Source organism: Neopelma chrysocephalum, unplaced genomic scaffold, assembly GCF_003984885.1.
Source record: "Neopelma chrysocephalum unplaced genomic scaffold, ASM398488v2 Primary Assembly neopelma1_348, whole genome shotgun sequence".
Taxonomy (NCBI): domain Eukaryota; kingdom Metazoa; phylum Chordata; class Aves; order Passeriformes; family Pipridae; genus Neopelma; species Neopelma chrysocephalum.
In genome coordinates, this window is record NW_020898012.1 from 139,658 (window position 1) to 155,268 (window position 15,611).

General features: G+C 57.6%; 2 protein-coding genes across 4 annotated transcripts; one reads left to right on the plus strand and one right to left on the minus strand.

Moving 5' to 3' along the window:
- Positions 1–429: 429 nt before the first annotated feature.
- SGTA (small glutamine rich tetratricopeptide repeat containing alpha) lies at positions 430–9,068 on the minus strand. Of its 3 annotated transcripts, none has more exons than XM_027705777.1 (12): positions 9,036–9,068; positions 7,732–7,882; positions 6,620–6,723; positions 6,350–6,434; positions 5,975–6,074; positions 4,877–4,981; positions 4,571–4,709; positions 3,774–3,836; positions 3,366–3,403; positions 2,475–2,564; positions 2,028–2,151; positions 430–1,350 (listed from the first exon to the last, which is right to left on the minus strand). In XM_027705777.1, the coding sequence occupies exons 2-11, from the start codon at positions 7,829–7,831 to the stop codon at positions 2,037–2,039; spliced, it is 939 nt and encodes a 312-aa protein (XP_027561578.1). In that variant the 5' UTR covers positions 7,832–7,882; positions 9,036–9,068; the 3' UTR covers positions 430–1,350; positions 2,028–2,036. The 3 variants fall into 3 exon arrangements, with proteins under 3 accessions (XP_027561578.1, XP_027561577.1, XP_027561579.1); XM_027705776.1 differs by having other exon boundaries at positions 9,017–9,066; XM_027705778.1 differs by lacking the exon at positions 9,036–9,068 and having other exon boundaries at positions 430–1,344; positions 7,732–7,831.
- A 257-nt stretch (positions 9,069–9,325) lies between these two features.
- On the plus strand, positions 9,326–15,584 carry THOP1 (thimet oligopeptidase 1). Its single transcript, XM_027705770.1, has 12 exons — positions 9,326–9,502; positions 9,920–10,123; positions 11,566–11,714; positions 12,176–12,283; positions 12,808–12,910; positions 13,044–13,204; positions 13,327–13,462; positions 13,551–13,917; positions 14,218–14,419; positions 14,503–14,689; positions 15,032–15,160; positions 15,430–15,584. Exons 1-12 carry the CDS (start codon positions 9,487–9,489, stop codon positions 15,582–15,584), a joined length of 1,917 nt encoding a protein of 638 aa, XP_027561571.1. The 5' UTR covers positions 9,326–9,486.
- Positions 15,585–15,611: the final 27 nt, after the last annotated feature.

Genomic DNA, 15,611 nt, shown 5'->3' on the forward strand with positions numbered 1-15,611 from the left:
CAGGGCAGCCCCAGCCCTGAGGGAGCAGAGCCCTGACCCCACAGAAGCCTCTGGAAAGGGGCCCCTTGAGCCACCCAGGGCACGAGGGATAACAACGAAAGTGTCCAAATGTTTTATTCCTCACAAGTGACACGAACCACAGTAACTTCATGGAGCATTTACAGGTCAGTTTTGCCATGATATTCATCTCCCACTGTCCCTGCTCACTCCCCCAGGGCTCCCGAGGGCCTCGCCCACCTCCCACCTTCCCCATCCTGGCCCCACCGCTCCCAAAAATCTGCTTTCAAACCGAGTCTGAGTGGATAGAAAAGTCTCTGGCCTCAACGAGGGACTTTTGGGGAGCTCTGGGCTTGCCCAAGGTGGGGCCCGAGGCAGCTCCAGGAGCTTCTCCCTCCCCAGCCCCTCACGGTTGAACCAGCAGCCACTTGATTCCTTGATCCAAACATTTTATTCCCTCTGCTCTACCCTGGCCCCCTCTTTCCCTACATGAGCACGGTCAGCCAGGTTGTTACTTACATGCAGAAAAGATTTAAAAAAACCCCAAAAAACCAAAAAAACGAGAAAAACTCCTTTTAAACACTAACAACACCTTTAACCTCCCTCGCTGTCCAACCCGACCCAGATTGCTCCCACACAGCCAGAATTCCTAAAGCTTTGTCAGGACTTTCTGGGAGAATGAACCCCAAAAAGTGCACGAGGAGCAGGTGGGGATGTTCTGCCTGTCCAGTCCCAGCCCCCTCCCCACGTTTACCTGGGAGAGGGGAGCACCAAACTCCCGGGATAACGACGCTGGCAAAGCTGCCCCATCCCCGAGCGGGGAGTGCAGTCCTGCTAATGAACCAAAATCCTGGAGGCCACGAGATCCCAGGATCTCCAGAGAGGTCACACGTTGTCTCATGAGTGGCAGGATTGGGTTAGGAGGGACTTGAACACTTCTTGGAAGTGGCCCGTGGGCAGGAAAACCAAGGAGTCCTGGAGTGACGGTGCTTCGGGTCTTCAAAAAACGGGTTAAAAAAAATCCCCAAGGGAGCAAATCCCATGGAACTGCATCCATGTGGTTCCCCCAGTTTCTGTTAGAAAGCCTCGATGCTGGTCTGTGTTCAGCCTGCTGGCTCTTCCAGGAGGAAAAGGACTAATGGGAAGGGTGAGAGGGAGGAGCAGGGCCGAGGGCTGGGGACAGAGAGTGAGTCTGTCTTGAACATGCAGGTCAGAGAAAGGGGTTTGGGTGTTGTTTTTTTTTTTTTTCCATTATATTTTTCCCCCCTCTTGGACACTTCCAACTCAAGAAATGGCAACACGCACATGGCTTCCAGTTTTTAAAGCAAACACCAAAGTTCCCCTGGGCTGTTGCTGTGGAGAGAGGGAGAGAAGAGAGGGGGAAATTCAGCCTGGGAGGAAAGGAAGTTTAGCCATTTTAATAAAGTTCAGTAAAAAAAAAACAACTCCTTTAGTAAAAAAAAAACCTCCTTCAGCAAAAAAACACAAACTTCTTTAGTGAAAAACCCCCACTCCTTTCATTAAAAAAACCTCCTTTAGCAAAAAAAACCCTTTAGAAAAAACTTCATTAGTAAAAAAAAAAAATCAGTTTTAAAAACCCTCCTTCAGTAAAAAACACTTCTTTAGTAAAAAAAAACCCTCCTTTAGCAAAAAAACTCCTTCATTAAAAAAATCTCCTTGAGTAAAAAAAAAAACCTTTAGAAAAAAACCTCCCTTATTAAAAAAAAAATCCTTTAGCAAAAAAACCCACTTTTTTCATAAAAAAACAAAACAAAACCCATTCATTTAGTAAAAACACCTTTATAAAAACTAAAAAGAAATAAAGTTGGACTACTTGGTTTTTTAACCATGGAGCCCAAATTGGTCTGTGAGTGCCCAGGGTGTGAGAAGGTGTCACTGACCCCTCTGGGCTCAGCCCTGCAGAGCCCCAGAGAGGCACCAAATGGCTCAATTAAAGCACAAAGCTTATTAGAAATCAACTAAATTAACCCCCCACCCAGCTGGCCCAGCATTCCTGGCTGGAATCTCACCTGGAGAGCTCATTCCTGCTGGTCCTCGTTGCTGGCACTTGGAGTTCGACTCCTGATCTGGCTCCGGAGCTGCTCTATTAGTTCAGGGTTCTGCTGCTGCATCTGCTGGGCAAACTGCTGACCCCTGAGGGACAGGGGACACAGGGGGGAGACAGCTGGGACCAGAGCTCTCACCCCCCCAGCACAGCCTGGGGCTGGAAACGCTCCACAGCCCCTTGTCACAACCCCACTCAACAGCTCCCGGCACCAGAACACCCGGAAACGTTGGAGAACCCAACATTTAAACCTCCCCCGAGGGTTAAATCAAGGTTCTGGTTCTGCTCAGGACCCCAGAAATCCACTCAGCCAGCAGTTCCCACCACAACCTCACCCAACACGTCAAACCTCCCTCAGCTGTTAAGTTGAGGTTCTGGGCACCCCCAAATCCCTGTTCCCAGCTCCACTCACGCCTGGATGAGGCTGGCGAGGTCGTTGGTGGAGGGGCTGGTGCCCGTGGCTCCCATGGGGTTGTGGCCACCTGAAATCATCCCAGACATGCTGTGGGGAGAAGAGCAGAGCAGGGAAAAAAAAAACAAACAACCAAAATTAATCAGTTTACACTGGAGCACGAAGGAACGGGAGCACCTTCCCACCCCATGGATTAGGGATTATCATCTGCAAGGGAATCTCCTGCAACAACTTTTCATTCATCAGCTGCAGAAGAGGAACATTAAGCTGCACAGTAAGTAAAAATGAAGTAAAAATACTCCTAATGGTGCCAGTTACTGTGTTCCCAGGTTCTGTGTTATGTTTACGGAATTGAAACTCTGCCTGTGTTATGTTTATGGAATTAAAACACTGCCCTTCCTCACACCAGCTCTCTTCTTGCTCTGCATCAAAGACTCACTGACAGGGCAGCCTGAACAGCCCAGGACACTCAGCCCCTTCCTCTGGAGTCCTCAGGCTGCATCCAGGGGGAGAATTCCACAGGGTCTCACTTCAAGGATGGGCAGGAACAGTCTGTGCCTTGTTAATTTATCACTCTGTGCATTATCTAAGCATCCCACAAACACTGTGAGCTGATCCTCAGAGCCAAAGATCCCCAGCTCCCCAAACCCAACTCCAGGGCCACAACCAATCCTCCATTTGCAAGTATTTCACTAAAATCCCTCCTCAACACAGTGCAAAGCCCCCAAAACACACCAGCTCAGGGCACTGGGTTGGTTTGAAGGCTCCCCCCACACTCCTGCCCCAAGTTCCCTCCTGCTCCCACCAGTCCAGACCTGCAGCCAACGCCAAACACACAGAGAGCCTCAAATGAGCAATTCCAAGAGGAAACACAAGCAGGATCCAACTTACAGCTGTTGTACTTGTGGGTTGTTCATTAGATTCGATGCCTGTTCAGAGAGAGGAGAAAGAACAAACCCCAGTTTAGTCAGAGGCTGGAGAGCTGTGCAGGTGTTGTGCCATTCAACCCCAAAGCCAAGGCAGAAGGGCTTTGAAACAGAGCAAAAGGACCAAAATAGCCAAGAGAGAAGCAGAGCACAACACCAGGACAGGCCCTAATGCAGAACAGGCCCTTCCACAGCCAGGGAGAAGCCTGGGAGTAAATAACTGGCTTTTCATTTGAGCTTTAATGAAACACCAGCAGCTTCCCCAGAGCAAGGCCGGGACCAGGGAGTGCAAACCCATCTGAGGAGGCACCGGAGCTAAATCCTGAGGGAATTCACCCCCAGCAGCCCAGCTGAGACCTGGGCCTGGACTCACCATGCTCATGAAGCCGGGGTTGTTGAGCAGACCAGCCAAGTCGAACCCTCCTGGGCCTCCAGTCTGGAACAGAGAAACCAGGGGCTGGTGGTGACACCCCTCACTCATTCCACACCTCATTCCCAGAGCTTGGCAATCACAGGATCACATCAGGGAATCCCAGAATGGTTTGGGCTGAAAGGACCTGAAGGATAACCCAGTCCCACCCCCTTGGACACATTCCACTTGCTCACCTCTCACCCCCTCTGTGACCCAGCTTCTAAATTAAACACTTCCTCCCCTAGTCCTGCTCTGGAAATGTCTTTGGAAAGTTAAAATTCCTTCCAAAATGATCAACTAACACATTCCTGCCTGGAGCAGGTTAGCAGTGCAGCCAGCAGCTCCCTGGCTGGGAAACCTCCAGGTTTCTTTTTCAAGAAAACCACCTTTGTAAGAAAAAAAGACCCCATAAATCACTTTTGATACTGCTAACAGGTCACTGGGAAAATAAAGAAGCTGGATTTAGCAGTGATTTAATTAAAAAAGGCGCTTAAGGCAAAAATGCTGTTTTAAAACCCTCCTCAGTCTCATTTTCCAGCTGTTTCCAACAAGCCCAAGGTGACTTGTTTCCCCTCTCTGGGTTCCAATGCAACGTTCCCAGCAGGATCACTGACTGTATCTCCTCTGTCTGCCCCCAAAATTTCAAATTTTAACCCCCCCCCCAGCTCACCAGGGCCCTGCAAACATCACCTGTGGCTTTGACAGGTGAGGAAACCTCCCTCTAAAACCCGAATTGACGAATTAACTGCACAACTCACCGGACTGGGAGTCTCCTTCATTTTCTGTTCAGCTATTTTAAGGTTTGATTTGTAGGTGTCATTGTCTGGATCCAGCTCCAGAGCCTTTTTGTAGTAAACAACAGCTTCTGTGTGTTTGTTCAGGCTGGACAGGGCCAGGCTGGGGAAGGAAAAGCAAACCAGAGTCAGATAAGCCCTTCCAGCCTGCCTGGAGCTGGAACACCAGGAATTTTGCCGTGGCACTGCAGGGCAGAGCAAAGGGGTGGCAGCCCTGCCAGGAGGTGCTGAGGGGCTTGGAATTCCATCCCAAACCCTGCTGTTACTCACCCCATCCTGCCATAGGCTTTGCTGTAGTTGGGGTCGATGCCTATGGCCCGTTCACAGTCTCTCACTGCCCCTGCATAATTCCCAAGTTTGCTGTAGGCAGCGGCTCTGGAGGGGAGGGAAAAAGGCAAGGAGCACTGAGCAGCTGGAATATGCTGAGGGAAGTTCCCCTGTTTCCTCTCTGCCGTGTAGGAGCCTGGCACAGCCCCAGCACCATCCAGGAGGGCCACCCCGACCCCAACCCCACACTCTGCCCTGGAATTATCTCATGCAAACAAACCCAGGCTCTCATCCCTCCTGGTGACATTCCCAGAGGAGGCTCCAGGGATCACCTGCCAACTCAGAAAAACCTGTTTTTTCCCTTATCCCTCAAGTTTCTCAGACATAACAACTATTTCCATCCACTTCCCCACGTTCCACACAGAGGGAAAACTGCTTTTAAAGCCACCACGTGCTCAGCAAAGCCTCAACCTCCCAACTCTGGGAGGGGCACCTGCCCAGAACCACGTGGCACCAACACTCTCACAGAGCTCAGCTAAAAGCACCAGTTTTCAGCCCAAAACCCACCCCCATGTCATTAAAGTGTCATTAATTCCTGGAGCCAGATGCCCCTGTGCGCCCACAACAAGCACGTAATCGAGTCAAACCCTGACTCAAAGCCTGTCTTATCCAACAGTTATTTTCCCACCAACTTCCAAAACGCTTCTCAGGACTAAAAAATACAAAACTCCACTTCCACACCCAGCTTTGCACACACCAACTTGGGTGATTCTCAGTAATGAGCCTCCAGCTTGCCTCACTTCACTCCTTCATTCCCAACACAGCCTCTCCATCCCACTCAGAGATAACTGCATGGGAGCAGACACTCTTTCTTGGCATCCCTTATCCCCTCAAATGCCTAATAAAGGTCATTTCCACACCCACATCCCAACCAGAGATGCCAGGAGGCACAGGGAAGTGTGTTAGCATGAGCTCAAACCACACAGCGAGCCAGGAACAGAACAAGAAATCCACGAGATCATTAAAAAAAAAAAAAGGGGTTTTGACCCTTGAGGAGTCCTGGATTTAAGTGGTGAAGCCCAGGGGAAGCTGCTCCAGTACCTGTTGCAGAAATACACAGCATTGGCTGGGTTTAATTCGATGGCTTTTCCATAAAAAGACACAGCAGCCTCAAAGTTTTCTGCCTTCATTTGCTCATTTCCTAAAAACACGGTGGGAAAAGGGCTCGTCAGCGAGGGAGAGACAGGGCCAGACCCTGTCCCACACACCAGGGGCTGCCTGGGATGCAAGGAAAGGATAACCCAGCACTTCCAGGCTCCTGTGCCAACCTCCCCACCCTGCTGGAGCACAGAGGAGCAGAAGGGTTGGTCCCATTCCTTTGTCTCCCCATCCCAAGCATTCCCAGGGGCCAGGGAACTGAAGCTCCCTCTCAGTCACCACCAGAGCCTCGTTTCCCCCCAGCTCCAGGGCTGTTACCTTCGGTCTTGAGCCTTTCAGCCTCAGCTACATCATCCTCAGAGGGGGTGACGGGCTCTGAGTTTGTCCTGCTGTGTTCCAGCTCCTTCCAGGGAAAGGGAGAAGCTCAGATAAGGATTCCCACTGAGCTGTCCCACACCTCCCCCTTCCCAGGCACATCCGAGCCCGAAACGCTCCCCTCCCACACAGCAGCAGCCTCCTGGAATTCCAGCAGGACTGGGTGCTTGGGCTGCAGGGAGGGAAGCTCAGCATTTCAGGGCTCTCACTCACCTTCCCTGCAACAGCCTCGAATATTTCAGGGAGAGTCTGGGACACAGCCAGGCCTTGGTCCTCCATGGACACCCCAAAAGCTGTCTCCAGGCACTGGATGGCCACTAGACAGGGAGAGGCAGCTCATTAGCTTTTCCTACCCTACGCACTCACCCCTGTCCCTCAGCAGTGGGATTTCTCTAAAAAAAAACCCCAAATCACACGTTTCCCATAGTTCAGGAAGGATGCCAGAAGCTCAGAGCTGGGCAAAGCTCAGCTCTGGATGTCAGGGCTCCTGCATCGAGTCAATCCCAGCTCCCACCCCCTCAGTGACTCCTTTGGGGGGAGAAAAAAGTTACTCAGGGCTGGGGCTGCACCAGCATTCCCAGAGCTGGGAATGGGGAAGGAGAGATCCACACCTTCCACTTGCTCTGGGAAGCGCTGTGGCCACGCAGAGGTACCAAAACCACCCAACCTGGTGGGTGGGGAGCTGCTCCCAGTGAGAACAGAGCCCAGCTTTACAGGGCTCAGCTCTGCAGGGCTCTCGTGCCACCCTCTACAGCCCAGAGCACCAGGAGCTGCCCCCTCCTGGCACCCAACCCCCAGGAACGTGCCCCCTCCCCACAGAGGTGCCCCTGCTCCTCTCCCTGGGACAAATGCACAAGCCAAAGACTAAATTTTAAGCTCCTTAAGGAGACCTTTTAAGATCTGTGTGCTCTCCTTCCCTCTGAAAGGGCCTGGGTAAATCCTGGGGAGCAGCATTTTGAGGGCAGAACAGGGAAAACCACTCTCCAAGCACAAAGCACTTCCCCACAGCCACAGAAATCCTCATTTTACACTTCCCCAAGAGCCTCCACCTCGTCCCAGACAAACCCTGTAAGTCTCCAGCCCAGGGTCAGGGAGGTTTTTGACCCCAGGTCCATCCCTGCCTCGAGCTAATCTGCTTTTGAAAGAGCTCAGAGAGCAGACAAGGAATCAGCACCCCTGGACACCTCCCCAAGGGACAAATTAACCCCAAATCTCCAGCAGGGTTTGGTGTCAGGAACAGCCCAGCTCAGGCAGGGGCAGAAAACAGGAAAGACATCCACATTTCCCTGAGTTTTGGCCTGACAGCCCCGGGCACGTCCACCCACCTTCCAAACTCTCCTGGGCATCCGGGGACATGTTCCCGTTCTGCAGCTGGTTGTGGAGGAACTGGATGATGGAGAAGGCCAGACGCCTCTGGTCTGCCATGGTGGGAGCTCTGGGGGGCTGGGCTGCACTCCTGGGGACTCCCAAAAACACCTGGAGAGGGAAAAGTCACGGCTGGATAGAGCAGGAGCCAGAGCTTTGCTGCTGCTCCCCCTCAGGGTGAATTTTGTGGGATAAGGGAGTTGTTCAGGGCTGCCTAAAGATTCCAAAAAACTCCATTAAACTCTGCTGCAACCAAGACCCTCCCCTTTAGGAACTTTCCAAGTCTGGATTCACCCACAATCCTGCCCCAAAAGGCTCCTGCCCAGGGAAACACAGCAAAGGTGCTGCAGGGATCTGAGGTACCAAAACCCCAGGACACACAAACCCAGACTTCACCACGAAAAATTCCCACTTTTCTGCTCCCAGAGCACAGGTTGGTTCTGAAACCAAAGCCAAGGGCTGAAGGGCTGCGTCCCTGGGAGCAGAGCTGGGGGTCAGGGCTGGCAGGGAAAGGGAGGGAGGACCCAAAGCAGAGAGACTTCCCCAAAAAAGCACATCCCGGGGCCGGGAATTCCCAGGGATCCCAAGGCAGGTGCTGAAGGACTCGGGATGCAGCTCCTGCTGCCGAGCTCGGCCCCCCCCGAGCCATAACTGGGTTTGTGGCACAGCCAGGGGCGTTTAACTGAGAAATTAAACTGGTTTAATGAGAGTCCGGCACAGCTAAGCCGGGCCCAGCCCACCGGGAGGCACCGGAGCAGCACCGGGCCCGGGGAGGGGGCAGGCACCGAGAGCCCCCAGACCCCGCCGGGCTCTGGTACCCCGGGACACGCTAGTAACCCCCGAACATCCCGGTAATCCCGGTCCCGCTGCCCTCGGTCCCGGTGCCCCCACCAGGACCGGAGAGGGCGATTCCCGGCGGGGGTCCCCGCGCAGTCCCCCCCGGTCCCGGTGCCCCCCGGGACCGGAGCGAGCGGTTCCCCGCAGGGAGCACAGCCCGGCGCCGCCAGCACGGGGGGCGGAGGGGTCCCGGCGCGGGGGAACAGCCCGGTCCCGGTACCTCCCGCCGCCCCGCTCCCGGTTCCCCCGGTACCCCTCGGTCGCGCTCCCGCTGCCGCCGGCGGGCCCGGCGCGAGCGGTTCCCGGCGGGGCGCAGTGCCCGGTGGCAGCAGGGCCGTGTCCTGGTGTGTCCTGGTGTGTCCCGGTGTATCCCGGCCCAACCCCGGTTCCCCCCCCGGTCCCGCTCACCGGACGCCCCGACACTCGCCTGGGCCGGGCGCGCTCACGCACTGCGCACGCGCCGGGCCCGCCGCGCGCACGCGCCGCGCTAACCCCGCCCACGCCCTTATACGGCCGGAAGAGGGCGGGGGCGTAGAGTGGAAGCCCCGCCCCCGTCTCGGCGGTACCATAGAGACGGGGCATTGCCATGGCGACGGGGCGGGGGCGTTGCCATGGGAACGGGCGGGCGGGACCCCGGGGATGCTCCGCGCCCGGTCCCGGCCCCGCTCCGGGCCGGCTCTGAGGGTCGCGGCGGGGATTCTCCGCCTTCCCCCCACGCGGCCCCCGGTGCGGCGCGGGGAAGGCGGGAGCGGCGCGGTCCTCCACGCTCCCACAATGCCCCGCTGTCCCCGCCCGCCTCCCCGCTCGGGGCACATGCTCGGTGCGTGGCGCCGGCCCGGCCTGTTCCCGGCCCCGTCAGCACTCCCGGCACCCCCGGCATGGCCCCCCCCACAGGTACCGGCGGCGGCGGCGCGGGGGGACGTGAGGGCGAGGGCGAGGGGCCGGCGCGGCGCGGGCCGTGGGGGGTGAGGGAAGAGGGATGGGGCGGGAGGAGGGGGCTCGGGTCACCCCCCCGGGGCGGCCGCGGGGTCCTGCTGCCCCCCCCCCGAGTCACCTCCATGCCCCGCGGGCCTTGTCCCCGCGCGGGGCACGGCCGCCGGCCCGTCCCCGGGGCACGGGCACCTGCCGGGGCACGGCCCGGGGAGGTCGGGTTTCCACGAAGGAACGACCCGCCCGCTCCCGGAGCCCATCCCCGCGGGGCTGCTGGGCCCCTCTCCAAGTGCTTCTATCGACCTTCAGCCCCGCAGCCGGTTTTCCCTTCCAGCCCGCGTAAGGGAACGTCTCCCGGCCCTTTTTTCCCCCCCTCCCCAGGGAATGTCGTGGACAGCCAGGCGCCCCGGCTCGTGGCCAACCAGCTGCGCTGGGACCTGACGGCCGAGCAGATCGAGGCCATGGCCGCCGAGCTCACCGAGAGCACCAAGCTCGTGTACGACCGGGTGGGCAGCCAGGAGAGGGGGGAGGTGTCCTACGAGAACACCCTGAAGGCCCTGGCGGACGTGGAGGTGGAATACACAGGTGGGAGCAGCTGGGAAGGGGGAATCGGGGCTTTCTGGAACTCAGGACGAAGGGGGAGTGGGTTCAAACTGCCAGAGGGCAGGGTTAGGTGGGATGTTGGGAAGGGATTCATCCCTGTGAGGGTGGAGAGGGGCTGGAATGGAATTCCCAGAGAAGCTGTGGCTGCCCCATCCGTGGAAGTGTCCAAGGCCAGGTTGGACGGGGCTTGGAGCAACCTGGGATAGTGGAGGATGTCCCTGTCCATGTGCCTGGGTGAGCTTTAAGGTCCCTTCCAACCCAGACTACTCCAGGATTCCGTGATTCCGTGTTACTAAGATATTTTTGGTGTTTTTTAGCTCTGTGCTGTCAACTCCTGCTCTCTCCCCTTGGCTCCCAGCACCGTGTTGGTGTTTTTTCCCAGTTAATGTTTATACGACGAGGTACAAGTACAAAGAACAACATTTAGGAGGGAAGAGCAAATGAAGCCAAGGACACCCCTTTGGCAGCAGGATGAGCAGCACATTCCCAAGGCTGTCCCTGCTTTCATGTGTCAGGGAGCATCAGTGGCAACAAAAGGCAGAAAAGATCTAAGAAATCATCATCTCCTTCCTAATTTTTTCCCTAAGCCAGTGGATAAATGTCTCTCCGTGTGCCTGCTGTAATTTTTGGGAAGGTAACATGTTGTGGTGGCACCCAACTGATGCAGTTTTGGTGTCTGGCTGGCTGGTTATTTACAGAGTGACAATCCAGGCAGCCCCTCAAGGTCCCTATGCCAGGAGCTGTCACTCCTGTCTGGAGAAGGCACCAGCCTACAAGCCTTGTCTTCCTCCTCTCCCAGCTCTCCTTCCTAAAATAAGAGGAAAAAACCCCTTAGTAAGCAGGAGGAGTGTTGACTTCAGCACCTCTGTCAGCACTTCCCTGCTCACCTCGTGCTGGGGGAGAGTCCAGGTGCCTGGAGAGCACCTGGAGTGCTGTTACCGGAGGCTTTGCAGGAATGTCCTCCCTGTTTTCCCTTCTTAAGTGGGAATGCGTCAGGACAGGGCCCACCTGGGGCCTGGTGGCTTTTGGGGAGCACCTGCAGGAAAGGCATGTCCCACTTTTAGCTCTAAGGGAGGCACACGGGGACGGTGCCAGCACGGAATCCTGGAATATCCTGAGCTGGAAGGGATCAGTGAGTCCAACCCCTGGCCCTGCACCAGGACACCCCCCCCCCAAGTCCTGTGATGCCACAGCTGGGGCAGAGGGGTTGGGGTCTCACAGGCACAAAATTCCTGTGAGTTTTGGGGGAAGGCTGGGCCATGGTGGGAGCCCAGGGGATGGATGTGCTCGGCAGCAGGGAGGGAGCCGCTCTTCCCTCGTGTGGGTGGTGGGTCGGGCCCTGGGCTGCCAGACTGGCTCTGTGTGGGCACTGCCGGTGCCCAGCAGCCCTGGGACGTGGAGCCATGATCCCTGTTCTCTGCCAGTGCGCCGGAACATGCTGGATTTCCCCCAGCACGTGTCCCCCTGCAAGGCCATCCGCGCCGCCAGCACCGAGGCCGACAAGAAGCTCTCGGAGTTCGACGTGGAGATGAGCATGAGGCAGGACGTGTACCAGAGGATTGTCTGGCTCCAGGTGTGTTCCCTGCCAGGGCTGTGCCTCAGCAGGGCACCGAGACCTCCCGGGGTCCCAGCAAAGCCTTTCCCCTCGTCCCAGAGCTGAGTCAGGTCTGGAATGGGATCGCGGTGTGAGCGCGGCAGAGGGATCCAGCTGTTTGTGAGAGCTGGAAAATTGAGAGCTGAGGGCTCTGCCCCCCTCTCGGGGCCTTGATCACCCCTTTGCTGAGGTGGTGTTGGTAAGCCCAGCCCAGCTGAGGTGGGGAGGGGGCTGGTGATGCCCCAGGGAACGCTGGGGTACAGCAGAAAAGTGATGGATTTCAAGCAGTCTGGTGGGAACCAGTGCACCAGAGTGACATGGGAACCAGTGCACCAAACCCATCCCTGGGGGTGTTCCCATAAGCCACAGCTCCCACCAGGAAGCAGCTCCCTGCAGCACCTGGTCCTGCAGCTCCCCGAGCTCACGGTGTTGTTTTCCAGGAGAAAGCAGAAAGTGCTTCCCTGAAACCTGAGGCAAAGAGGTACCTGGAGAGGCTGATCAAGCTGGGAAAGAGGAACGGGCTCCATCTCCCCGAGGAGACACAGGAGGTGAGCTCACCGAATTCCAGGGTGGTTTGGGTTGGAAGGAAGCTCATCCCATCCCACCCCCTGCCATGGGCAGGGACACCTTCCACTATCCCAGGTTGCTCCAAGCCCTGTCCAGCCTGGGCTTGGAAGTAGCACCTGGTTCCCACAGGCAAAGGGCTGAAGGGAGGGGATTGAGCTGCTCAGGGTCTCCCTCTCTTACCACGCACCAGTGAAGGAGCTCAAATCTGGGTTAAAAATAGACGAGAAGGTGAAAAATAAGGGTAGAGGAGGTTGTTGCTGAAACACCTGCAGCTCCTGAGCTGGCAGGGGACGGGCAGGGCCTTGCTGAGCTGGCTGGTTCCCAGCAGGTGTGATCCCAGGGAGCCTGTTCCAGCCTGGGAGTGTGGTGCTGGCACACAGTTAATTGTGCAGCGTTGGAGCTGAGTCAGAGCCAAGTGCAGACTTGCTGCTGGGCAGCTCAGCAGGGCACAGCCTGGCTTCCCCCCCCCGGCACTGACTCTGCTCTGTTTATCTGCATTTTAAAGAAAATCAAAGCTATTAAGAAAAAGCTGAGTGTCCTGTGCATAGACTTCAACAAGAACCTCAATGAAGACACCACCTTCCTGCCCTTCTCCAAGGAGGAATTAGGTATGGAGAGCTCAGCTGAGCTCTGTGCTGGTGTGGCCATGATTTCTGGTTCCTTCTTCCTGTGCCCCTTCCCAGAGCTGATATTCCTGGAGGATCCTGGGCTCTCCCTCAGCCCTGTCTGCTCTTTTCCCAGGGGGGCTCCCTGAGGATTTCCTGAACTCCCTGGAGAAGACGGAGGATGGGAAGCTGAAGGTCACCTTGAAATACCCACATTACTTCCCTCTGCTGAAGAAGTGCTATGTGCCCGAGACGAGGAGGAAGGTGGAGGAGATGTTCAACTCCAGGTGCAAAGAGGTAGGTGGGACAGATGGGATGCCAGGGGGGATCTCACCTGGGACTTGTGCTTCTTCCCTCGGGAGAGCTCCTGCTTCCTTTCTCACCTGGATGCCCCTCTCCCCTCTGTGTCTGCCCTGCAGGAGAACTGCCTGATCCTGAAGGAGCTGGTGGATTTACGGGCTCAGAAGGCCAATCTGCTGGGCTTCAGCACCCACGCGGACTTTGTGCTGGAGATGAACATGGCCAAGAGCAGCACGACGGTGGCCACGTTCCTGGGTGCGTCCTGGGGCAGAGCAGGGGCATCCCGGGCCGGGCGTGCTCCTCTGACCACGGGTGCCAACCCTGCCTGCTGTGCTTCTCCCAGATGAGCTGGCCCAGAAGCTGAAGCCCCTCGGGGAGAAGGAGCGGGCCGTGATCCTGGACCTGAAGAAGAAGGAGTGCGAGAAGCGCGGGCTGGAGTTTGACAACCGCATCAACGCCTGGGACATGCGCTACTACATGAACCAGGTGGAGGAGACCAAGTACAGCGTGGACCAGAACCTGCTGAAGGAGTATTTCCCCATGCAGGTGGTCACCACGGGCCTCCTGGCCATCTACCAGGAGCTGCTGGGGCTCACCTTCCACCTGGAGGAGAAGGCGCCGGTGTGGCACGAGGACGTGCAGCTCTACACGGTGAAGGACACGTCCTCCGGAGAGACCATCGGGAAGTTCTACCTGGACCTGTACCCACGGTGAGGCCTCGGGTGAGGAGGAGCAGGGAGCAGGGCTGGGCTGGGGAGCAAAGCCCGAGGAGGAGCAGGGGTCAGAGCTGGGCTGGGGAGCAGAGCCCGAGGAGGAGCAGGGAGCAGGGCTGGGCTGGGGAGCAGAGCCTGAGGAGGAGCAGGGTCCTGCTCCTGTGCTCGGGAAGGGCCGTGCCAGGAGCACAGGAGGGGTCTCCGGGGCTCCTGCTCCAGGCGAGACCGTGGTGGGGGAGGCTGTGGCTGTGTCTGGCCGTGGGGAGGATCCCTGTGAGTATCCTCTGCCTGTGCCAGGGAAGGGAAGTACGGGCACGCTGCCTGCTTCGGCCTGCAGCCGGGCTGCCTGCTGCCGGACTCCAGCCGGCAGATCTCGGTGGCCGCCATGGTGGCCAACTTCACCAAGCCCACGCCGGACGCCCCTTCCCTGCTGCAGCACGACGAGGTGGAGACGTACTTCCACGAATTCGGGCACGTCATGCACCAGCTGTGCTCCCAGGTGAGGCCTCCCTGCGCTGGCACAGGTTGGCACCTTTCCCCTGTCCCGCTCTCCCCCGTCTCTGAGCTCGCCGTGTCTCCCAGGCCGAGTTTGCCATGTTCAGCGGGACACACGTGGAGAGGGACTTCGTGGAGGCCCCGTCCCAGATGTTGGAGAACTGGGTGTGGGAGAAGGAGCCGCTGCTGCGCATGTCCAGGCACTACAAAACAGGGAGCCCCATCCCGGATGAGCTGCTGGAGAAGCTCATTAAATCCCGGCAGGCAAACACGGGTGGGTCCCTGCCGAGGGGGCTGGTGTTCCCTGGGCATGGGGAGGGCAAGGGGACGTTTTGTGACCTGGCTGGGTGGAGGAAAGGCTTTGCCTGGCTCCCTGTGGTGCTGGAGGGTCCAAGGGGACTGGAGGAAGGAGCCACACCTGCCTGGTGTTCATCTGGGAAGAGCGAGGGTGGCATGGCACGACGTGGGCTGGGAGGTGGCACAGTGAGGAGAGGTGCCAGGCCCCCAGCCTGCCCTGCTGCCACTGGACTCGGTGACACTCCTGCAGGCAGGATTCTGGCCCTGCCTGCCAGCAGGAGCTCAGTTTGCCTCCTCCTCCTCCTCCTTTTGGGAACAGGGCTCTTCAACCTGCGCCAGATCGTCCTGGCCAAGGTGGACCAGGCGCTGCACACCCAGACCAAGGCCGACCCCGTGGAGGTGTTTGCCCGGCTGTGTGAAGAGGTGCTGGGTGTCCCTGCTACCCCAGGTACGGGTGTCCCACCCTCCTGTCCCTCTAGGCCTGGCCTGCACCCTTGGCTCAGCAGGCTCTTCCCGGGCTGGCTCAGAGGGGACACTTTGTGCTGGCTCCAGGAAAAGTGGGGTTGAACCACGCAGAAAGGGCTGGGAAGTCCTTCCCTGTGTCCTCTGGGATTGTCACCAGCTGAGGCAGTGCCTGCTGTGACACAGTGACAGCGGGGGGGGGTGGTTTCCACGCTGTGAGTTCCCCTTAACCCCCTTCCCTTCCCCGCCCCACAGGGACGAACATGCCGGCCACCTTCGGCCACCTGGCCGGGGGCTACGACGCGCAGTACTACGGCTACCTCTGGAGCGAGGTGTTCTCCATGGACATGTTCCACACCCGCTTCAAGCAGGAGGGCATCATGAACTGCAAGGTAGGGAGAGCCCCCTGAGGGCACCATGAACTGCAAGGTAGGGAG

Coding starts and splice junctions, on each gene's coding strand:
- SGTA (XM_027705777.1), bottom strand. CDS start 7,831: ATGGCAGACCAGAGGCGTCTGGCCTTCTCCATCATCCAGTTCCTCCAC. Junction 6,724..7,731: donor TGCCCAGGAGAGTTTGGAAG/GTGGGTGGACGT, acceptor CTCCCTGTCTAG/TGGCCATCCAGTGCCTGGAG. Junction 4,982..5,974: donor GCTGTGTATTTCTGCAACAG/GTACTGGAGCAG, acceptor CCTCCCCTCCAG/AGCCGCTGCCTACAGCAAAC.
- THOP1 (XM_027705770.1), top strand. Junction 12,284..12,807: donor TCCCCGAGGAGACACAGGAG/GTGAGCTCACCG, acceptor TGCATTTTAAAG/AAAATCAAAGCTATTAAGAA. Junction 14,690..15,031: donor ATCCCGGCAGGCAAACACGG/GTGGGTCCCTGC, acceptor TTTTGGGAACAG/GGCTCTTCAACCTGCGCCAG.